This window comes from Prionailurus bengalensis, chromosome A1 (assembly GCF_016509475.1).
Source record: "Prionailurus bengalensis isolate Pbe53 chromosome A1, Fcat_Pben_1.1_paternal_pri, whole genome shotgun sequence".
Taxonomy (NCBI): domain Eukaryota; kingdom Metazoa; phylum Chordata; class Mammalia; order Carnivora; family Felidae; genus Prionailurus; species Prionailurus bengalensis.
Genome location: NC_057343.1, coordinates 109143899 through 109168683, shown reverse-complemented (window position 1 = coordinate 109168683; position 24785 = coordinate 109143899). Strand labels below are relative to the sequence as shown.

Here is a 24785-nt window from a genome sequence, read left to right as displayed (position 1 = left end):
TGCTCATGCTCTTTCTGTCTCAAAAATAAGTAAACATTTAAAAAAAAATTTTAAAAAAGAGTGCATCATTAAGGGGAAGAATTAGGGTAGGAGGAGATTCAATTTTGGAAGGGGTTTGAGACTCTGTGCAAGGGATGCAGAATAGGGATGCTCATTAAGAATTTTGAGCTTAAGATCAAACCAGGCTGTGGATCTGAGTTGATATGAGAGTCTACAGCATGTTGATTATAGGTGAAGTCATAAGATTGGTAGGAATGACCAGGATGAAAAGCAGAATGAGAGTAGGACAGCCCCTTTGGGTGCTCTCCTGTTAAAGGGATGGGACAAGGAAAAGAAAACTGCCTAAGAGTGAAAAGAAGTTGTTAAAGAGGTAGGAGAACAGAAGAGTGCTGCTACAGGAGGGCGTTAAACAGAAATCAAAGCCTTATCAGTAATGTCAGATACTGTAGAGATTTCAAGAAAAGTGAGGACTGATAAATTCTTTGGATTTTGTCTATCAGAATGATTTCACTGGATTGATGAATAAGGATCCTGGAAATAAGTCCCAAGAAAGTGAAGGCAGCAAGTACCATTTGTGATATGTATAAACAGATAAAGTCCTCCATGATCTTTTACCTGGCACTCTAGCCTTATTATCCCCCACCCCAAACATAGGCCTTTTAACTACTTACAAATATCTTAACACTGTACTTCTCAACTTAGGCTATGTATATTTCTCAATTTAGGTAATTTTTTTTGAATGCGTATGCACACCCTTTTTTTCTTGAATTAGAACCTTGTGGAATGGAGTGTTAAGCATTAGTACTTACAGAGAGCTTCTTAAGTAGTTGTGATATATAGATAGCAGTGAGAAGCATTGTTCATTGTGTCACATTCTCCTGTCTCTTTGCTTTACACAAGAGGGGAAAGTATGGTGCAGTATTTATAGCCCTGGAATTTTGGATTTGGACAACCTTTATGTCAAGTGTGGGTTCCAGCACTGAGACTTTGAGTGACCCTGGTCAAGTTACCTAACTTTTTTAAGACTGAATATCATTTTGGGGTTTTTGTATGGACTAAATGAGATCATAAATGTAAAGTATTTAGCAACGTGCCTGTGATCAACATTCAATAAATGGTAGCCATACGTACTAGCTTGCCATTTCCTTAGTGGAAAGCCATCCGATGGCTTGGCAAATTCAGTTTGCTCACTTTTCCACTCCTCAGTGTTCCCAGGATATTTGACACCTTCCTCCACCACAGTAATTACTTTGTTATGATTACTTGCATGTTTGTCTCTCTGGCTGGTCTGTAAGCTCCTTGAAATAAGATATCTTTATGTTCCAGTGCCTAGTATGCAATACTTGGTACATAGTAGGTTTCCAGATATTTTTTAAATGACTTTAAAAAGAAAAGCAATGTGAGGCACCTGGGTGGCTCAGTTGGTTAAGCATTTGACTCTTGCTCTCGGCCCAGGTCATGATCTCACAGTTTGTGAGATGGAGCTGGCATTGGGCTTTGTGCTAACAGCACAGAACCTGCTTGGGATTCTTTCTTGCTCTCTCTCTTCTCCTCCCCTGCTCCTGTGTGTGCTCTATCTCAAAGTAAATAAACTTACAAAAAAAGGAATGTGAAAAATACTTACTGTTCCCCTATTCTTCTAGTGGTGGTTTCTTTTGGTCTAATATTTGAAGTGCTGGGATTAAAAGACTGATGAAGTTTGGCCAAAATGGCAAACATTTGCTATTAATATCCTCTAATTAAAACATGAGTAAAGTCCAGTTGCCATGAAGAGACTGTTTTACCTTGGAATTCATCATAAGTAGTACAGATAGAAACTCCTTTTTTGTTTAGTTTTAAAACACACACACACACACACACACACGAACAAAAAACACATGTGCAGGAAATTTCGGAGAAATATAGATAAATACAAGTTTTAATTTCTCATAGAGTTTCAACCAGATGACTTTAAAACTTTGCTGGGCAAAAATTTCATGCTTAGCTAGATGCTGATATAATTGCCTTTTTACAATCAGAAAAAGGCTTAAAAAAACAAACAAAACACAAATTTTTATTAGAAAAGCCAAAGAGGGAGCTAGGAATGTAAGAAGATAAAATTTAGTATTCTTGTAGTTATTTATCCATTTCAGAATTTAGAATAGTGGTCTTTAAATGTAGACTTGTAGAGGTTTTTCCTGAATTGGCAAAAGTGTGCCATTGTACTTGGAGTCATTTTTGAGTGAGTCACTGTGCACATCCCTGAGGGTGGCAGAACAAAGATTCTTTTGTGCTTTTCTACAGCAGATGCACATTCAGAGGGTTTTTTGGAAGTAAAAGAATTTATTTATGCTTGTGGGGCCCTTTGGCCTTCATTTGTAAATTCAACTGGATAGAAAAGGAATAGAGATCTGGATGGGGCCTTTATTAGACAACATCTCTTCTGGGCACCTCATTTTACATGTATTGGAGATTCCCACCTAGAGAAAAAACTGTAGCCAATGAGGAGTTGAGACACCCTAAGATTTTGTTTCGGAGAGACTGAGGAGCTTCCCCAAGAGAATTCTGCAGAAAGGAGGAGCATCCAGGCATGATGAGCTTGACTGTGTGACAAAGTCCTGTTCTTTGGAAGGGATGGAGTGACTGAGCTCTGTAACATTGTAGTCATTATTTGATTTAACCTTGGACCAGCCTATTTAAACTGAGATATTGCTGTAAATAAGAAGTGAACGAGCCACTTTATTAAGAACATGAGATTCTGGACGCCTGAGCAGCCCCTATTTGATGTTTTTCCACTCTCCACTACTTTGCCATAAACTAAAGCTTTGGCAGCTGGAGGGCTTTAGGCTTTGTTATGTGGCAGAGATAGTGGGGTTCACTGGACAGGACACTTAGTACAAAACTAAAGTAGTATCACTGCCAGCAAGTATTTGTGAATGTATATATAGCACTCTTAGAAATACTTTAGCCGGTGAGGTCAAGAGCTAGTGAAATGAGTTGCATACTGATCCAGGAACTAAGCTTCTGAGAGGTAAAATGTCTTGCTCAAGGTCACATGATTCATTGGTGACTTCCTCAGTTCAGTAGCACCCCACTTCTCAGAACAGTGAAGTTTAGGCCATATTTTAAGCTTTGAACTTTTGTTTATCATCTGCATAGATGTCTAATATTTTCCTGAATAAATTGTTACTGTTTTATCTTGCCTGTGATGTATGCAGTATTTTAAGGTGCTGTGTCAGTTCAGTGGAGGATATCAATGTAATGGAAGTTCAGAATTCTCAAGTTTTATGTAGAATGAAAACAGGTGTATTTGATGTCTGTATTGGTGATTTTTTACACCATTCTGTTTGATAACTTATATTTTTGTTTTCAAAAGGTACTAGTGTATTCAGTTTTGGCTTTTTTTAAAAGTTTGTTTTTTTGAGAGAGAGAAAGAGAGACAAAAAGTGTGAGCGGGGGAGGGGCAGAGAGAGAGGGAGACACAGAATCCAAAGCAGGCTCCAGGCTCTGAGCTGTCAGCACAGAGCCCAATGCAGGGCTCGAACTCACAAACTATGAGATCATTGCCTGAGCTGAAGATGGATGGTTAACTGACTCAGCCACCCGGGTGCCCCCAATTTTGGCTTTTTAAGAGCATTCAACTAATAATAAAAGGCTTTATCACAGATTTTTTTTTTTTTTCTTTTACACAAAAGAGTTGTGTAACAGGTACCATCTGGAGTTTGGAGTGTTTATGCCTTAATACCTGCCTTAAATGACTGAGGCAGAGTTGAATACATAATTTTTAAGGAGGAGTGCCTAGTGGATATTTGTGTGGTAAATATTTTTTAAGTACTATTTTTAAATTTTTTTTTTCAACGTTTATTTATTTTTGGGACAGAGAGAGACAGAGCATGAACGGGGGAGGGGCAGAGAGAGAGGGAGACACAGAATCGGAAACAGGCTCCAGGCTCTGAGCCATCAGCCCAGAGCCCGACGCGGGGCTCAAACTCACGGACCGCGAGATCGTGACCTGGCTGAAGTCGGACGCTTAACCGACTGTGCCACCCAGGCGCCCCTTTAAGTACTATTTTTAAATGCCAGGGGTCAAAGATTAAAGTTCTTTCATTAGGGGAGGAGATAGGCAAATACACAGACAATTAAAATACCCTGTTAACTACTGTATAGCTGTAAAAGGAGGCACTCAGGAGTTTACAGGAGGACTCTGGGAGGGAGAAGTAAAGGGTTGGCAGGTGTCATTCTTGTTGTCTTAGAAAAGGGAATGCTGCCTTGAGCATAGATGAGAATATGTAAATGTTAGATGAAGAAGGGACGTTTTGTGTTTCCTGAACAGAGAACTGCATTTGTCAAGGCCACAAGATGATCTTAACACAAAGGTGCAAGTTGCCTGGGCACACAAGTAGTAACAGAGATGAGCCTGGAGGCATGGCCAGGGTCCAGATCTGGTGAAGAACTGCTTTCTCTTTGTTAAGGAGTTTCTATATGCTTTTTAGAAAGTTAACTCTGGCAGGACCATGAAGAATGGATTACAGGCAGTCAGACTTAGATGCAAGAAGGCTGTTTTCTGTTACCCAGTGAGAAATAATAAATTTCAAAATTGCTCCAGGTGGGATCGTGAACAGAGATACTTATGAAATAGAATTGATAGATTTCTGGCCAGAGCGACTAAAGAAGAGAGCATCATGTAAATCAGGGAACCTAGGAAGAAGAACCAGCCAGGAATATAAACAATGAGTTTAGCTTTGCATTTATTACACTTGAGATGCTGATGGATCTCCTAGGTGAAAGGGTTCATTATGTTCTAGAATGTGTAGTTTCTAAGTTTTACTAGAGAGCTCTGGGCTAGAAATACAAATATTGGCGTCATTGGTATATATATATGGTAGTTACAACTATGGATGTAGAGAGGTAGAGAGTCTCTAGTGAAAAAGGGTGGATGTCACAGTGATGGAAACATTTATAAACATTTAACGGAATAGGAAAAGAAGGCAAAGCCTGTGATGGAGACTCAGGAGCCTCTGGAGCAGAAAGGCAATAATAGCAATAAGAATGGCTAAGATTTATATGCTGGGGTACTTATTGGATGCCTGTTACTGTTAAAAAAAAAAAAAAAACAGACACCTTTATACACCTTTAATCCTTCCAAAACCACTCTGAAACAACGTGCTGTCCACATTTTACATATGGGAAGATGGAATCACAGAAAAATTTGTCTAAAGGCACACAGCTAGGAGACTACAGAGTCAGGATTCAAATCTGGGATTTCTAATTTCACATTCTGTGTTTGTAATTGTTACTAAATGTTTTCCATTAGGACAAGAACCCACAGAAGACCATATGATAGAAGGGATGGGAGGAAAAGAGTTTAGGAGGGAGGAGTGAATGAATGATGAATATGTCAGCAAATTCTGTAAAACAAATGTGTGTAGAGATAAGGATTGAAAAGTGCATGTGAAACTTGGAATTAGCATATCTTGGATAATTGTGTAATATATAGTGGGATCAAAAAAGTGAACTTTAGCCTAAAGTTTGAATTTAGAAGTAATTAGATACTTGATCTTTTTTTTTTTTTTTTAATTTTTTTTTTTTCAACGTTTATTTATTTTTGGGACAGAGAGAGACAGAGCATGAACGGGGGAGGGGCAGAGAGAGAGGGAGACACAGAATCGGAAACAGGCTCCAGGCTCTGAGCCATCAGCCCAGAGCCCGACGCGGGGCTCGAACTCACGGACCGCGAGATCGTGACCTGGCTGAAGTCGGACGCTTAACCGACTGCGCCACCCAGGCGCCCCTAGATACTTGATCTTTTGATGCATTATCATTTCAGAGATTAATTATTGGAGTTCTAATGTTTAAGCATATCATTTGGGATTTTCAGGTCTAAAAATTAAAATTTCTGGCTATAATTTTTTAATGTTAAAGTTTTTATTAATAAAATTTAATGTTCAAGTAATTAGCTGTATAATGTATTTTAATCTAAAAATAAAATTACCAGTCTGCTATAGCAAATGTATACCCAAATATATAGTAAGACTAAATTCTAATAAACTGGTGGAATGAGAAGCTTTTCCAGAGAACATTCTTGGGAGCAGTGTGTCATGGACACTGGTCAAAATATGGTGATGATTGAGGATGCACAGGAAAAGATAATGAAAAAAAAGAATGTAGATAATTAAATAAGACTTGACATTTAAGGAAAGCTAGAAATGTCTGTCACCCTGTGAATAAGCAGGACATAGTTGTATGTTGCCCACCCCCATCTTTGTTTTTTGAGAATTTCAAAACTATAGAAACATGGGAAGAGTAGTATCTTCCCTATTTTTAGTATCCTTTATTACATACTCTTCATTCAGAGTGATATTTTGCCATATTTATCTTACCTCCATCTCTCTAGCATAAATTTTATTTTGCTAAGCCATTTGAAAGTAAATTGGGGCTTGAACTCGCAACCCTGAGACTAAGTCATATGCTCTTCTGACTGAGCCAGCCAGGTGCCCCATGATGTTCTTCAAATATTGTCACATCAGAAGACACATTATCAGTTCTTTCTATTATGGCAGATGCTAATTTGAATTACCTGTATTTCTTTTTTGTAAAGGTACAGTGCTGCAAGTTACAAGTGATCTTTGAGGTGATATTTTGAGAATGTATGGATATATTGTTTTTTGCCAGTATTTGACAAATACTTTAGCATTCATTGATGATCTTTGCCTAAATAACTACTACTTTGCTGTTACAAAGTGATAATTTTCTAATTGTATATTTCTCCCACAGTTATTAGCTGGCATTCTGTATAGAACTTTCCCCACCTTCCCCTGGCCTCCCCCTTTAAAAAACAATCACTCTGATTTCAGGGATTATTTTTGTGTTTTTAATATTGTCATTATTCCCTTTGATTATTAGATTACCCCACATTTAGCCAGTGGGAGCCCTTTCAAAGTCTGCTACTATGTCCTTTTGACGTGACCCCATTGGTCTGTAAGTAATTTCTTAACTCTGGCACAAAAAGATGTTCGAGGCTTGTACTTTCCTTGCTCCAGTACTGAAATCAGTCACTTACCCAAGAAACCCTGGTTCTTATGTTAGAAAATGGTGTTTAGATAGCAGGGACTGGGCTCAAGCTGTGGTAAGTGTGTGTAGCTCTTTATTGCCGTTTTGTAGAATATATTTATACCTTTGTGGGTGAGAAAACCAGTGAGATAGAGTTCTATGTTTAATGCATGGTCTTGTTAACTTGACACTATTGTCAGAAACATTCAAAATAGCTTTAATAGTCTGCTGACTGTAATTTAGTGTTTGTTTTATAAATTTATGATCCAAACCTTTATATAAATGCATAGTACTAACATTTGTTAACTGTTTACCATGTCATCATCTCTGTGCTACACATGTAACATTTTATATTCAGAGAGAGTTAATCATTCCTATTGTACAGATAATAAAGGTTATGTGATTACTGATAGAGGCGTAATTTGAATCCAAGGCTGTCTCCAGGTTCCCAGGTTTTTAACCATACTGTCTTCAGCCTAACATTGATTTGTAGAGGATTCTTCACCATAAGTTTTTATTATATAAACCTGTAGCTGCAGAACATATGTATCTTGAAATTGAATCTGTACTGTCCTTAGGATCCACCCTGAGAGATTTTTCATTGTTAAAATTCCAGGGATGGACTTGCTTTCCAAGTAACAAAGATAATGAGTAAAATATCTTGGTTAATGAGTGTTTTAGATAATTGATGTTGTATTGAAAGTAGTGTGTGACGAATTAAGCATATCATAGATAAGAAATTTGTTATTTGTAGAGTTGAAGAAACAAAAAGCCTTCCAGTTTGAGTTTTCTAAGTTTTGTTTGGGTTTCTAAGCATGTGTAGAATGGCCGTCAGCGGAATTGAAAGGTGGGATTATTCTAGGAGCAGCCCACTGGTTGGCACAAAATTGAGGAAGGCGTGACCTCTTAATTTTAAGTGTATATATAAAAGGGTCATTAATTCCTCATACAGAGCTGCAAATAGGAATTAATATATCATTTAAAAATGATATTGAAAACCAGTAGAATGTACCTACAATGAATGCATTAGGTATGGATTGTTTGAAGAGTGTAAAAAGATTGCTGCCTTCTTGTATGATGGCAGTGTTACCACCCACCTCAGTTTGCTCATGTTCATTCACATAACTGGCTTGGAGAGTATGGTTGATCTGTTTTCCGAAATACTGAGTCATCACTACTGCCTCATCATTTTTTGCCCAAGTGGAACCCTTTATTTTATTACCTAATCCAGGGCTGATATTTGTTCTTCTCATAGCCTTGGTTAATTTCTGCAGTATGTTATTTTAGTTACAGAACAGGTGGCACATTCTGGTGTTGCTGATCTGGAATGTCATGACTTCCCTCTTTCAGACTCAGTAGAGCAGCTTTCAAGTACTGTAGATTAATTCCTCCTTGAATCTAGCATTTAAATTTTTTACTACCAAGAAATATCTGTGAGACTTTTAGCCTGTCTCTGTCAAGTTTGTTTGTTTCTACTTTCTCTGTCAGCTTTTATTGATCTTCAGCACACCACGCCTAGTAATAATACCTCAAGCCTGTCTCAGAGGTCATTGGTACAAAAACTATGCAAGAAACCAGAGCATGTGGCTGGTTCAGTCGTTAAGAGCATGACAGGATGATCAGTACTCAACTTAAGACGCAAAGGACACCTTCTATAGGTTTCCAGAACATAATTTATTTCTGTGTAACAGTCTTGTGTTCTGCAAACTCTAGCCACTTTGTTGTCCCTAGACTGCCAGCTCCTTCTCCACAACTAAAGATACCAGCAGACGGTAAGGTATCATCATGATATGAATCATTTCGTTTGTCCTCTGTCAGATGTTAAAGTCTTTTGTTTCCTGATGTCTTACCTCATGAAAAATGTATATCATATATTCATTTTGATCTTTAATTCTTTACAGTGGAAGATAAGTCCAATTCCCCCTTAGTCTATGTTGACCTAAAGTTGAAGTCCCAACAGTTGGTCAGTAGGAGATGTCCTGAAATGCCCCTGATCGCTGCACACCTAAAAGTGGTAGGCCTTTGCCTCGTCATAGAATTTATTGCCCACTTTCTGGAGTATTAACATGTTATAAGGACTCCAGGGTAGCAGCCTCCTCATGGTTATTCTCTTGTTCATTCTGTCCATTCAGCAAGATATCATCTCTGTAATGGGTCAGAAGGTCTAGATGTTTTCAGACTGTATTATGGTAGAGAATTAGAGAGTTAAAATAGTCCTAAGGAAAAACCGTAAGTTAATGTTGTCCCACATGAATGCAAAGTGTTTCTGATGATTTTTTGTTATTTATTTATTTATTTATTTATTTATTTATTTATTTATTATTATTATTTTTTAATGTTTATTTATTTTTGGGAGAGAAAGAGAGTGTGAGCCGGGGAGGGGCAGAGAGAGAGGGAGACACAGAATCTGAAGCAGGCTCCAGGCTCTGAGCTGTCAGCACAGAGCCCGACACGGGGCTCAAACCCACGAACCATGAGATCATGATGTGAGCTGAAGTCAGACACTTAACTGACTGAACCACCCAGGCACCCCAAGTTTTTGTAATTTAAATGGAAAAGAATATAGTCACCAAATCAATACCCGATGCTTAATAAGTTCTAACAGCTATGTTATGTTGAGAATATTGGTTGGCATTTGGTTAAGTCTCTGGCAGTATGCAGTCATTTTTTAAATATACATCTTTTTTGTGAAGATGATAATATGAGATAGACCCCCACCCCAAATACTTGAAGTCTTTACTGATGGCACTAGTCTTTGCTGTCCTTTGCCTCTCGAAGCAATATTGTCATTTATTTACTATCTTGTTCTGGAGAATGGGCAATTTCAGAGGTTTCCTGTTGGCTTTTTGCACTGTGACTGCTTATACCACATAGGTCCTGGACCCTTGTGGGGATTATTCTAACTAACAAGTACATGCATTTTAATCATAAACACACATAGTGAAGAGAGACTGTTAGATGGGTCTGTAGCCTCAGTGAGTTCACTATGGGCCAGACTTTTGCCGGAATGCTATTTATTACCTCAGTTCAGAAGGTTCTGGCTGGAAGGTTGGTTCTTTTGCTTCACAGAACTGCCAACTGGGATCTTTCTCTTAGTTGCATTCATTTAGTAGCTACACTGTTTCAAGACCTTGCTTACATATCTGATGCCTTGGTGCTCTTCCATGTGGCCTTTGTTTATCCATGAGGTTAGTAGGCTTCCTCACAACACTGGTGGTCTTGGGACACTTGAATCTTAGAAGTTACACATCCTTACTTCTTTTGATGAGAACAAATCACAGGACCAACCAGGTCCATGGGGAAGGCATGTAAGATTACAATTTTTGATGGGGGGTGGGGGCAAGGAGTGATAAGGTCCTATTGCAAAACAGCCTATAGGATAAGAAATACCATTGTAGCCATCTTTGGAAATACAGTTTACCATATCACTACTCTGTCTGCTGTCTTCATGAATTTTATAGACCTTCCTCATTTGTTAGGGTTTTTCCTTTGAACTTATCCTTTATGTATACATAAAAATCTAATTCACTCCCATTTTCTCAAGGATTTACAGACGTGTGGTCATTGACTCCATCATGGTTAATTGCTGCTTGTAATTTTTGGTATCAAAGATTGTTGCTGTTTTACTTAGTGGCTCCATGTTTTCTTAGTAATCCATTAAAATAGAAGTTGTCTGAGGTCTGTGTTTGGGAGCAGTCTGTCCTGGTATAAAGTCATTGTTCTTAGGAGAAAATAAGGAGGTACGTTTTATATAAGAAAATTTAAGGTTGTTTATAATCACTGTGCACCAAAATTCTGCATAAGTGGTAAAGCACACCATTCTGTCAGGACTTTAGACTGCTCCCACATTCTCCCTTTAACCTGTCTCTCTTCTTAGCTGAGGTTATACTATATTATCCTCAGACTTTCAATAGCTAGTTATCTGAGGGCTAGAGAGAGGTGCCCTTCCTTGTTCACAGAGTGAGCAGTAGGGTTGTCCCACTGGACTATTTATTGTTTGTTTATTTGTTGATTAATCACTTTGAGCCTCTTTAGAAAGAGATTTTTTTAGAAAGTCATATTTAGTAAGAATGTTGACAAACTGGGTCATGTCTACAGGAGGTCAGCCAGGGTACTTTTAAAGATTTGGAACCTGCAGGGGCGCCTGGGTGGCTCAGTGAGTTGAGTGCTTGACTCTTGATTTTGACTCAGGTCTTGATCCCAGGGTTGTGGAATCGGGCCCTGTGTTGGACTCTGCACTGAGTATGGAGCCTGCTTGAGATTCTCTCTCTCTTTCCCTCTGTCCCTCTCCCCTGCTTGCTCTCTCTCTGCCTAAAATTTAAAAAAAAAAAAAAAAAAAAAAAAAAAAAAAAAATCTGGAATCTGCCAATATTGAAACTGCATTATCTGCAGAAAATAATAATTATAATACTTCAGATGATACAATAGTTCCTTTTGAATAGTTGGATGTCATTGAGCAAGAAGGGTTACATCTGTTTAGAAATGAAATAGACTTTCATATGAAATAATGAGTTTTTGATTTCTGCATTGTGTGAGTACAGGCTGTCTGTCCTACTGAAGGGGGGGGAGGTTCCTGTATGAGTAGAGGTAACTCTTCTCTTATCTTTTCAGATTTATTTTAATTCAGATTTTATTAGTCTTCCTATAGTTAACGGTTCTGTCATAAATGGTTGCTTAAAATCACAATTGTGGGGTGTTAAGATATCTTGAAAGATATATTTGAAAAATAATCTAATTTTTTTTTTTTTTTTCTGTTCACCAGGATTTAAATACTATTTATTCTTATCTTCATGGAATGGAAATACTATCAAATCTCAGGGAACATCAGCTTAGGTAAGTGCGATGCTGTGTTTTAAAAGCTTGTGCTATGGAGTTATTCAAATGAGTTTGGATAGATCATTGTAGGGGCCACATGATTTGGGGGCTTTTTTAGGATAAGCATAGAAATTTCTGCTTTCTCATCACAGTTTTTCTTAACTATGGAACCTTGAGCAAATCTTAACATGTAAGCTATAGTTTTGTCTTCTGTAAAATAGGGATGATAAGATTATCTTTGTTACAGTGTTTTGAGGGTAACATGAGAATAACTACCTGAAGCAGAGCATAGTGTTCAGTATTTGCTAGCCAGTGAAAACAAAGCTGTTTACTTTCTGTAGTTCTTTTTGATATTTATTAGGTCATATGTTTAGGATAGGCAAAGTATGATGTAGTGTATGAAAGTGGACGGATCAGGACTCTCGACTTGGTATGAGCCCCTGTGAACAGGACCCATAAACGTTCTGAACCTTATTTTCCTACTCTGTAAAATAAATTTTCTGTCCTGCTACCTTATGTCATTGTCGTTCTATTTATAAAAACACTTTTGAGTTTTGCAAAGCACTTAACTTCGCATATCAAAATTTAGAGTGTGTTTTCCTTCCATGACCAGCTTATCCGTTACTTTTTCTGATCATTCTTTAAGTTTCTGTTTAAGGGCCAGATTAGATTGCTAAAATATAATTGTTAGAGTTTATTTTCTTCTTTCTTTCTTTCTTTCTTTCTTTCTTTCTTTTCTTTCTTTCTTCTTTCTTTCTTTCTTTCTTTCTTTCTTTCTTTTCTTTCTTTCTTTTCTTTTCTTTTCTTTTCTTTTCTTTTCTTTTCTTTTCTTTTCTTTTCTTTTCTTTTCTTTTCTTTCATTCTTTCATTCTTTCATTCTTTCATTCTTTCTTTCTCCTTACTGTTTGTTTATTTTGAGAGAGATTGAGAGACCGAGTGTGAGAGGGGAAGGAGCAGAGAGAGAAAGAGAGAATCCCAAGGAGCCTCCACACTGTTCGTGCAGAGCCCGAGATCTAATCCCAAGGAGCCTCTATACTGTTAGTGCAGAGCCCGAGATGTCACAGACTGTGAGATCATGACCTGAGTGGAAGTCAACCATGACCTGAGCTGATGCTTAACCAACTGAGCCACCCAGGTGCCCCTGGGTTTATTATTGTCTCTTTTATGTATAATGTAATCAGATGTCAGCGTATGTATGGAAGAAGCGTGCTGAAAACTAGAGCATTTAGTAACACTAAAAGCATTTTTAATGAATTTTTGTAATGTTTATGTATTCAACAGACTTTGTGTGTATTCTTCTGCCAGTAATTTCTTTTATTTTTATTTTTAAGATAGAGAAAGAGAGCATGAAGGGGTGAGAGGGGGGCAGATAGAAAGAGAGAATCTCAGGCTTGGAGCCCAGTGCAGGGGGTTTGATCCCATGACCCTGACCTGAGCCAAAATTAAGAGTGAGACACTCAACCGACTGACCCACCCAGGCGCCCCTCTACCAGTAATTTCTTTCTTTCTTTTTTTTTTTTTTTAAATTTTTTTTAATGTTTATTTATTTTTGAGAGAGAGAGGGAGAGGCAGAGTGTGAGCGTGGGAGGAACAGAGAGAGAGTGAGACACAGAATCTGAAGGTGGCTCCAGGCTCAGAACTGTCTGCACAGAGTCCAACGTGAGGCTCGAACTCACGAGCTCTGAGATCATGACCCGAGCTGTAGTTGGACGCTTAACTGACTGAGCCACCCAGGTGCCCCACTTCTACCAGTAATTTCTTAACATGATTCAGTAGTGAGTCAGACAAATGTGTATTTTTCCATAATAGAAAAAGAAAATTATGCAGTGTGAATTGGCAGGTTATAGAATATACATAAGAGATTTTATTTGTTGCCACTTAATATTATCCAGTGGATGTTTTCGAAAATACTGCATTTGATGTCCCTATTTCTAAATTCTTGTAGTTGAGTGAAGAAGTTAGTGGTAGATACGATCATTGTCTACTGAAGTATATAATTATAACACTATTTTTAAAACAAAATTGAAGATAAAATAATTTTAAATTTTTGACTTTTTTTTTAATATGTTAGATTAATGTCTGCAAGAGCACGCTATGAGAGATACAGTGGCAACCAAATTCTTTTTTGGTAAGTATTTTCTTAACTAACTTAAACTAATAGCTTTAATGTTTAAATTTTGAATTTTAGCATTGAAATTCATTTGATTTGGAAGGAATTTATTTATAGCAGATTGTAATATATTCATACACTGAAATAGAAGGTGCATGAAATATTTACAGTGCAGTGAAGTTTAATAAATACATATAATATTATGTATTAATAACTAATATGCAACTGAACATAGAGAACATATCTGCTCTCTCGAGGCTCTAGTCAGCTCTCTTAGAAAAGTAATCCATTTCTGACTTATAGCACCATAAATTAGTTTTATCTCTTTTTGAAGTCCACTTAGGTAAAAATATTTGGGTCAGGCTTTTTTTACTTGACACATGTCTAAGATTTTTCCATGTTTTTACTTTAGTCTTTTTGCACTGCTTTGCACCCTGTGTGAAAATAACACAATTCGTTTATCCTGTCCACTGTTGGTAGATATTAGGGTTGTTTCCAGTTTTTTCCTTTTGTAGATAGTAAGGTTTGTATGAGCATTTTGTTCATTCTTTTTGTGCTTTTATATACTCATTCCTGAACATTTGAGGGCATATTCTTAGGAATAGAATTATAGGAAATGTGTGACCAAATTTAGGAGAATCTGACATTAGAATCTGACTCACATACTTCATTTTATTATCTCATTATGATTTTATTTTACATTTCCATGCTTATTAATAATGATTTTCATGTTTTTGTAGGCTATTTTGATAGCCCTTTTATGAAACCTGATTTGAATTTTTAACTATTTTTTCATTGGGTTTTCTGTAGTTTTTCTGTCAATTAGTAGAAATTGTTTATAAATTCCATATCTTTGTCCCTTGTTGGGATACTTCTATTTCTTGGATCTTCTCCTACTCTGTGGCTTGCCTTTTCACTTTGCTAAAGGCATCTTTTGAAGAGTAGAAATTTCTGACTAATTTTTCTAATTCTGGCTAGTTTTTCTCTTGTGATTAATGCTTTTCATGTCCTATTTAAAAAAGTCTTTCCCTTCTCAAGATGATGAAACTATTTGTACCTGTTTTCCTTCTAAAAATTTTGGCATTGGTGAGTTCTTTTATTATATAGATTCACCAGCTATTTTGAGATAGTATTGACTTTAATGTTTCATTACCAGCACATTACGTTTACCATTTTTAAAGCATTAAACTGGATTCATAGGAATTTTAATAGCTATTTTCATCCATCTGTTGATCCATTTATTATTAAATGTTTTTCTGCTACGCTTTATGCTTACCTTGGTGTAGAATGGTGCGAAGACACAGTGTTTTTATTGAGCTTATTGTTTAGTCAAGTAGAGAAAATTAATTAAAAGTTACACATATTTAAGTGCTATCAAAAAAAGAAAAGTATAGATAAATAGATCAGTGGAAGAGAATTGAGAGGCCAGAAGTAAACCCTTGTAATTATGAACAGTTTGTTTTTAATGGCCTCCAGGTAAGATCTTTGCATATTGTGGCTATAATATGAGGATTAAAAAGGAACCAACCACCAATGTACAATTTATGATGAAGATGTTAAAGCATTTCAAGGAGGTCAGCATAGTTTTTTCAGGAAATAATGCTGTGTTGAGTATTTATTTGCAAAAAGTTAATTTAGACCCTTACCTTACACTATACAAAATTAACACAAAAAATTAATGAGATGTCACTCGTACAGAGCTATTTGAATAGCTACATTAAAAAACGTAGACAGTACCAAGTGTTGGCACTGATATAGTAACACCTGGAATCGTCATATGTTAGTGGTATGGATATTAAATGGTATAGCCATTGCAGAAAATAGTTTCACAGTTTCCCAGAAAGTCATATAGTTTTACCACTTGTCCCAGTAATCTACTTTTACTTATTTATGCTAGAGAAATAAAAACACGTGCATACAAAGACTGTACACAGATGTTCTTAGTAGTACTATTTGTATTTCCAGCTTAAAACCGGAAACAATCAAAATGTATCATGAATGGATAAATAAAATGTCATGTATCTGTATAATGGAATACTATTTGGCAGTAAAAAAGAAATAAAGGCAACATGGATTTATAATGCAGCATGGATAAACCTCAAAAACATGCTAAGTGGAAGAAGCAAGACAGAACCTCCACATATTATATGATTCCATTTATATAAACTGTCCAGGAAAGGCAAATCTATGCAGAGAGCATACTATTGGTTAGGAAACAGAAGTGTTCTAAAACCGGATTGCGGTGATCTTTGCACATTTGTTTTAGTTTTCTTGCAAATTGAGTCATGCACTTCAAATGGGCGAATTTATGGTATTTAAATTTTGCCTTAGTAGAACTTTTATTTTTTAAGTTTATTTATTTTGAGAGAGAGAGACAGAGACCGAGTTGGGGAGGGGCAGAGAGAGGGAGAGGTAGAATCCAAAGCAGCCTCTGTGCTATCAGCCCAGAGGCCGACTCTGGGCTTGAGCTCGCAAACCGTGAGGTCTTGACCTGAGGCCAAGATCAAAAGTCACATGCCACCCAGGCACCACAGCACTATTTAAAAAATATGAAGAGTTATACAACTCTGTATCTGGTTAATAATAAGATAACTTGCAAAGAATGCGGAAGTTAACTGAAGAATTTAAATTCAGAGGTTGGTAAAGGCAGAGAAAAGAGTGTGTAGTTGATCTTAAGCAACATGGTAGAAAAAGTGAAAGTAAATCAGTGTGTCCAAGCACCTTGATGAAAGAAGAGGAAACAGCAAGAGAAGATTCTGGAGAATCAGGTGGAGGCCATCTGAAGCGTATTTTGGTCTTTATCTTAGGAGCATCTGAAGCCTTTGAAGATAGAAGATCTGACAACATTAAGTATGCCTTCTTTCCTTGGACTGGTTCATTCTTTGATTCCTTTGTTTGCCTAGAGGAAGGAGATAGAATGGCCGACACTAAAGTATTTTACTTTGCTTGGGTTTACTTGTCCAAATGCATTACCACACCATGCTCTGAGTGTGAAATTTTTTGTAAGGTCTAAACAGTTTCTTATTCATGGGTTGGCATGGTTCTCTTTGTGGTAGGAGTGAAATTCAGGATTTTCTGCATTTATAATAGAATTAATTGATAACTTTGTGACCACTTCAGCTAAGTGAGATAAAAATTGGAGGCTTGTGGTGGCATCCAATTATAACTTAGTTCTGTCTTAATTTTGGGCAGATTGTTTTTTGATTTTATTCTTTCTTGACTTTGTAAGTCCTCTTTCACAAGAGTAAGGAAGTAGAATTTTATTTTTTTTTTTTTTAATTTTTTTTTTTTCAACGTTTATTTATTTTTGGGACAGAGAGAGACAGAGCATGAACGGGGGAGGGGCAGAGAGAGAGGGAGACACAGAATCGGAAACAGGCTCCAGGCTCTGAGCCATCGGCCCAGAGCCGGACGCGGGGCTCGAACTCACGGGCCGCGAGATCGTGACCTGGCTGAAGTCGGACGCTTAACCGACTGCGCCACCCAGGCGCCCCAGGAAGTAGAATTTTAAGCAAGGAACCTTAACTAGGAAATTTGCAGCCATCTACATTTTCCCTCAATGAAGATTTGAAGAAATTAAAAAGAATTTTGAAGTGTCTCCTGGAAAGTTGACAAGAATTTTCCCTTCTCATGGTGAGCATTAGGATTGACATAGAAAGCTTACCCTGAGTGCTGTGTGGAATGTTTTGGAAGCCTAGGTTTCTGGATGGAGAAGAGCAGTGTTCACTGAGGACAGAGAATACTACAAAAAATAGAAGCTTGAAGGAAATAATAGGTAGATTTTGTTGAGTTGGAGTTCTCTGTTAGACATTCAAGTTTACATGTCAAGTAGATAGCTAGATAAATAGTTCTCCATGTTAGAGGAATGATTTGTTTTACAGATACTAAAATTTCCTCCAGATTGGAATTAATTAAAACCTTAGGTATGGTAAATAAAGATATTTGAGAGGACAGAAAGATAAGATCTAACAAGATGCTGGGTTTCCATTAGAGATTTAACTAAAATGTTGAGAGACTTGAGTCATCTGGTATTCTTTTATCCCTGAAACACATATAAAAGGTATTTTGTTTGTGTATGTCAGAATAAAATTTAAAAGAAATAAATAGATTATGGTTCACTTTTTAGTTGAGTGAAGATACAATATTGATGAAGTGGTCAATTCCAAATATTGTCTTTAATATACATAAGTTATTAGTATAGGATTTTATGATATGCATGTGTAGTACAGAATTTTAAGTTTTCATATTCGTCAAATGTTATCCACTACACAAATTGGAAAATGTGATGCTAATCATCAAATTAATAAGATGGAGCTAGTAAACATATTCTTCTGAAGTCTGTATCTTAAGATAGTGATTACACTTTTTCCCACGTGAACCTAGTCTTATAAGTTGGTACATTTTTTAGCAACAGGCACTATGTCCCAAAATTCCATTAATTTTTAATGATTTGTGATATTAGAATATATTTCATGTTAGGTATTTTGTATTGAATCCATGTAACAGGTGAAATGTGTATGTTTACTTACTCATTAACTTACTTACTTGAACAGTTCAGAAACTGTTGCCCGATGTTGGTATATCCTGCTTTCTGGATCTGTGCTTATGAAAGACTCCATGGTCTTGCCTCCTTGCAGGTATGTTTACATTTGCTGCTTAGAATATATGGCAGGCAACGTTAACATTGCAACTTTTTATCTCTCATGTTAAACTGTTTTATGTAGGATGTGTAATTTTTCTAAGTAGGTGATGTATCTTATAAATGTGTTTACTTGCTGGTTCTGTAGGAAATAGTAGCAAGCAACCTGTATTTCTTATTTCTGAGGGTGTACTCTTTATGTCTTGACATCGTATCTTCACTTTGATTTGATCTTTAGTTTTATATGGAATTTGTTTGATTTATCTGATGGGTTTGGATTTGTTGCTAATATTAATGGTTACAGGGAGGGTGATACATGTTAATAGCTAAGAAAATGGTTTTTAGAGTCAGGCAAACTAGGTTAAAGTCCTGATTTATCATTTACTATTTATATGATTTTGTACATATTTTAGTTTCCTTGTCTGTAAAGTGAGTATAATAATAGCACCTACTTTAAGTGTCTCTTTGAGGTTTTTAGCAAGCTCTGCTACTCAAAGTTCTGAACAGAAGTCTGTAAACATTGACCTCCAGAGCCAGACTGCTTGAGTTCATGTCTGTGTTCTACTACTTCTTGGGCAAATTATGTAATCACTCCCCATTTGTAAAATGGGGACAATACTAGAACCTATTTCGTAGGTTACTTTTGAGGAATAAATGACTTAATATATATAAAGCTCTTAGGCTAGTGCCTGGCTTTTATAAATCATTGTTAGTTATCATCATCATAATTAATAGGTAAAAGAAGAGAAAGGTGGTTGGAAAAATGGTCACATGGGGTGTTCTTCTAGAATTTGTTCTGTTCTTAAGATTTGGGGGCTTCATATTAAAATATGGTGACATTAGGGCACCTGGGTGGCTCCTGTGTCAAGCACCAGGTCGGGCTCTGCTCTGAGTGTGGAGCCTGCTTGAGATTCTCTGCCTCTCTCTCCTGCTCATGCGCTCTCTCTTAAAATAATTGGTGGCATAAAAATGTAATTTTTTAGTGACTTTTTTCCAATAATGTTTAGAAGAGATTTTTAGACTTTTGAGGTAAGACTTTTAATTGTTGCTGTTAGTTACAAAACTGTTAAATTTAAATATCAAGGTATAGTCTATTTGATTTTTTTTTTTTTAACATTTATTTATTTTTGAGACAGAGACAGAGCATGAGTGGGGGAGGGGCACAGAGATTGGGAGGGAGACACAGAATCTGAAACAGTCTCCAGGCTCTGAGTTGTCAGCACAAAGCCTGACGCGGGCTCAAACTCACAGAGTGCGAGCTCATGACCTGAGCTGAAGTCGGATGCTTAACCAACTGAGCCACCTAGGCACCCCAGTGATTTTTGATGCCACTTTTAAATTCCTGTCTTGGAGTCCTGAAACTTTACATGGTTGCCTTTTGATTTAATGAAGTCTGTGCTTCTTGAACCAGTAGAACCAATAGAATAAAACAAAGCATCTGCTATTTTAACAAATAAAATGCAGAGTCGTTCTTGGTTATTTAAGCCTTTTGGCTATTGTTTCTTTTTCCCTGTGTTTCTGAGATTCACATTAATGAATTTGTAATGAGTTAGCCACTGAAACAGGATAAGCTGGAATGATAGAGATTACAGTTAAGTTTTTGGAATATTAGTATTGTTCTTTTAAATATTTCCTCCCTTTTGTCTGCTGTGATGAATGGTCACGAATTTGTTAAGACTTTCTGTAGCCATTAATCAGCCACAATAACTCACCGTTATTTATATCAAGACAAGGAAGTATGGGGTGCTTAGGTGGCTCTGTTGGTTAAGCAGTTAATCGTTCAACTTTTGATATTGGCTCAGGTCATGATCTCGTTTTGTGAGATCAATTCCCACATCAGTATTCTTTCTCTACTTCTCTTTCTCAGCCTCTTCCTTGAGCAAACGTGTACTCTTTCCTTCTCAAAAAAATAAATAAATAAATAAATAAATAAACATTAAAAGAAGACAACAAAGCTTAATTTTTTAATAATAGAAATGGGGATGCCTGGGTGGCTCAGTCAGTTAAGTGTCCAACTCTTGGTTTAGGCTCAGGTCATGATCTCAAGTTTCATGAGTTTGAGTTCTGCACTGGCATCATGGAGCCTGCTTGGGATTCTCTCTCTCTCCCTCTCTCTCTCTGCCCCTTCCCTGCTCTTGCGCTCTCTCTCTCTCTCTCAAAAATAAACACTAAAAAAAAAATAAGTGACAGAAGTGTGTGACATTTAAACAACAAACTCATGGTACATTAATCTAACCATCATGAACTTCACAATAAACATTATAGAAGTTTCTTTAATCATGTAAAGGACAGTTCTGGGGACATCTGGCTTGCTCATTTAATAGAGCATTTAGCTCTTGATCTCAGGGTCATGAGTTTGAGCCCCATATTAGGTGTAGAAATTACTTAGAAAAATAAAATTAAAAAAAATAAACATTTCTGAGGAGGGGATGCACATTTTTCATTTGACACATATTTTTTTTTTTTTAGTTTTTTTTTTTTAAAGCTTTATTTATTTTGAGAGGTGGGGGAGGAGAGGATCCCAAGCAGGCTATACACTGTCAGTGCAGAGCCCATTGTAGGGTTTGAACCCATGAACTGTGAAATCATGACCTGAGCCTAAATGAAGAGTTGGATGCTTAACTTACTGAGCCACTCAGATGCCCCTGACACATATTTGTAATAGGTCATTGTAGGGTGGTTGTTAGACTTAATAATCAGTGCAGATAAATTTAGAACATGCTTAGCATATATGAAGTATTAAGTAATTTTTGGCTTCTCAATATTATTATAGCATAGTAACATTGGGATATAGTTATTACGATACCACAGAATATGAACACTGCTTAGTATACGAAGAATGATAGTAGTATTTTAGTTTATAAAAGTATAGCTTATTCTATTAAAAATATTTGATATTCCCTGCATTAGTCAGGAGACAGAAACCACACAGTAATTCGAACATGGACAGTTTAATTTAAGAGATTAGGCACTAAGAAGGGTAAAGGAGCTAAGGGAGAGTACCCAAGTAAAGAACAAATTTGGCAGGGGGGCCCTCTCCCCATGATTTCAGATTTTGTTGGAAGTATGTTAGTTGTAGCCCCAGTAGGTAGTGGAGAACTTCACTGGGTTGCCTGTGCCAGACCTCGTCCTCAGTCATAGGGTCAGGGCTGGCAGGAAGGGAACTGCTGACCAGGACTGACCAGAGAACTTCCCCTCCCCCTGCTAGGGTGTGGTTGGGCCCTGAGGCTGGGGACAGGACCTCCTTTGCCTTGACACACGCACACACTGGTGCACTTCTCCCTTCCCTTCCCCTTGAGAAAGACAATTTTTCTATTGCATTGTTCTTCTGCTAGCACCCTCTACTGACAAAGCTTTAGCATTTTCAGCTGGCAGAAGGATAGCATTAACTGAATCTAGATCCTTTATTGGAAAGTAGATTTGAAACGGCATGAATGTATTTCCAATTGAAAGGCAGTGGATAACTGGCACAGTCCACTCTGAGTTCCTTAGCTTCTACATGGATGCTTCTAAACAAATTTGAACTCCCATTCAACAACAAAACAACTCTGTTGTCACCTTAAAAGATACAGCTGTCTTTTGTACCAGTGAAGAATTTCTTACCTTGTCCCTAAAATAAGGAATTGCACAGTCCTAACAGTCATTACTGGTTATATTAATTATATAGTGCATCACAGTGCTTTTGAAAATTCTGTTAACCAAAGACTAAAGTTCGCTTCCACCAAACTATACTTAAAATAAATAAGGGAAACAGAGGGAAGAAGAAAATGGTTAACATTTACATAAATACAGACATAAATGCAATAAACAAAGGAAAAAAATATCCTATATTTCTTATTTCTGTGATTGGTCACATGGCTGTAATTGGTACCTCTGGCTTCCTTCTTTAGCTACCCATTCAGTATTTCTGCCCTAAGCCAGACGTTCATCCGTTCTGCATCCTTTACCTGATGATGTTAACAAAATCTTCATTTCTGACGGGTCCTTAAATGTCCTGCTCTGTTGTGTTGGTGGTGGTAGTTTTCCATAAACTTTGAATAGTGGACATGGCAGTACAAGGAGCCTAAGGGAATCCCCCCATTTAGTGCAGCAACTCAGTTTGTGCTTGTGATTGTGATCAATTACTCAGGCCTTTAGAGTAACCCCTTCCCCTGCCTGTTGGTTCATTGGCCAGGTGAAAGTATCTAATTCAGTGGAACCATTGTGTTTCCTCATAGAAGCAATCTTCTTTTGGGCACTAGGACTCAAAACCAGAACAAAGTTTTTTGGATGGGCAGCAAAAATTCTGAATGAGTTACTAGGTATAGTAGTGAGAAGAGCCGCTCTTACTTCCATGCCTTGAATATCAGATCTTTGTATTCTGGTTATTGGGGGAGACAGAAACCCTTGCTGTACATAGGCTGTTGCAAAATGAGTGCCTTGATCAAAAATAGTGTTGTCTAGAGTGCCAGGATGGTAGAGCAGGCATTTTGTGAGCCCGTGGATAGTGGTGCTGGCAGAAGCATTATGGATGTGGAAGGTAGATCATTTCCAGAATATGTGTTTATTCCAATGAGGACAAATACCTGCCTCTTCCATGACAGGAAAAGTTCACTGTAAATAATCTGGCCCTAGGTGGCTGGCTGGTCCCCATAAGGAGACTTTCTGTTAATCTCTCATGTTGGCAGATTAGGTTCCTAGCAGTAGCATTAGCAGTTAAGCCCTGCATATTCTCCATCTCTGCCACCATGGCCACTTTATTCATGGGCCCATTGAACAAGCACTGGTGTAGCTGAGGGAAGAGTTTGGATGACTTCCACAGAGCGTGGCATTTTAGTCACCTCATTATTAAAGCCTCCTTCACGGTGGATGCCTTTCAGGCATTCATATGAGATACAGATATATTGAAAGTCTATGCCCATTCTGAAAGAAGTCCTTCTACATACCACTTTCCAGACTTTTTGTTACCAATCTTCCTTTCAATCCTATTCGTTCCTGGTCCCTAACCTTTCAGCCATACCATTAGTAACTTCCCTTGAATCTCTTTTCATCAATAATTCCGGCCATCTCTAAATCCAGAAAAAGGACAACTAAATGTATTGCTTGTAATTCTATTCCCTGGGTCAATTTTCCTTTACCATCTTCCTTGGGGGTTATGTCTGAGTGACCTCTTGGCTGTCCACTTTTAGGTGCAGACCCATTGATAAAACAGGCTCACAGTTTTTCTTCTTCCGTCAGCTGGTCATAAGGAATTCCCTAGGTAGCCATAAGCATAGATTGAGGTAGAGGAGGCACTGCAGTAGGAGTTGATGTTGGAGTCTGATCTACCTACCAGCTCTTGGGTAAATTCAGTTTCTTATTTTCCATAATAGATGGCTACTGCCCTGCCTGGCACTTGTGGCTAACTATGCAGTTCATTATAGGACGTTCAGGCAGCATTGTCATCTGATGTCCTGTGGTTAGTAATTCAGCGTCTGCTAAAGCCCAGTAGCAAGCCAGAGCTTGTTTCTCAAAAGGATAATAGTTATTTGCAGAGGAGATCGTAAGTGTTTCAGAAATTGTAGACATCTGCACTATCATTCTTGTATTAGTGCTTGGGAGAGTTTCTGTAGAGTATCTGTGTTTGCCGTGGACCCTATACGTACCATTAGATGTGCAGGTTCATAAGACTGCAATGGTTCAGGGGCGCCTGGGTGGCGCAGTCGGTTAAGCGTCCGACTTCAGCCAGGCCACGATCTCGCGGTCTGCGAGTTTGAGCCCCGCGTCGGGCTCTGGGCTGATGGCTCAGAGCCTGGAGCCTGTTTCTGTTTCTGTGTCTCCCTCTCTCTCTGCCCCTCCCCCGTTCATGCTCTGTCTCTCTCTGTCCCAAAAATAAATAAATAAACGTTGAAAAAAAAAAAAAAAAGACTGCCATGGTTCAGTGGCTTATCCTCCATTTTGAATTTGCTTACAGCCTCGTGGGTGACGCTGAAAATGGGTCAAAGTAGCACACTCAGTATATGTTACCTCTAGAATCAAAAAACCAACCAAACATTGTGCCTTTTCTCTCTCTCTCTCTCTGTCTCTCTGTCTCTCTGTCTCTCTTTTTTTTTTTGTTTGGTTGATGGCATGAGATACAGCAAGTTGTGTTTCACCTTGGAGGGGAAATTTTGTGTCCCAAATTATGGAATTCTCAGAAACTTCACTGAGGGCAGGACATTTGAAATTTTATAT

The 24785-nt window shown here is 37.6% G+C and overlaps 1 protein-coding gene across 1 annotated transcript in view; it reads left to right on the top strand.

Moving 5' to 3' along the window:
• RAPGEF6 (Rap guanine nucleotide exchange factor 6) overlaps positions 1-24785 on the top strand; it is a 192503-nt gene that overhangs the window by 7541 nt on the left and 160177 nt on the right. The window contains 3 exon segments of the mRNA XM_043587048.1: positions 11792-11862; positions 13916-13972; positions 18508-18591. Coding sequence (XP_043442983.1) covers positions 11792-11862; positions 13916-13972; positions 18508-18591 — 212 coding nt within the window.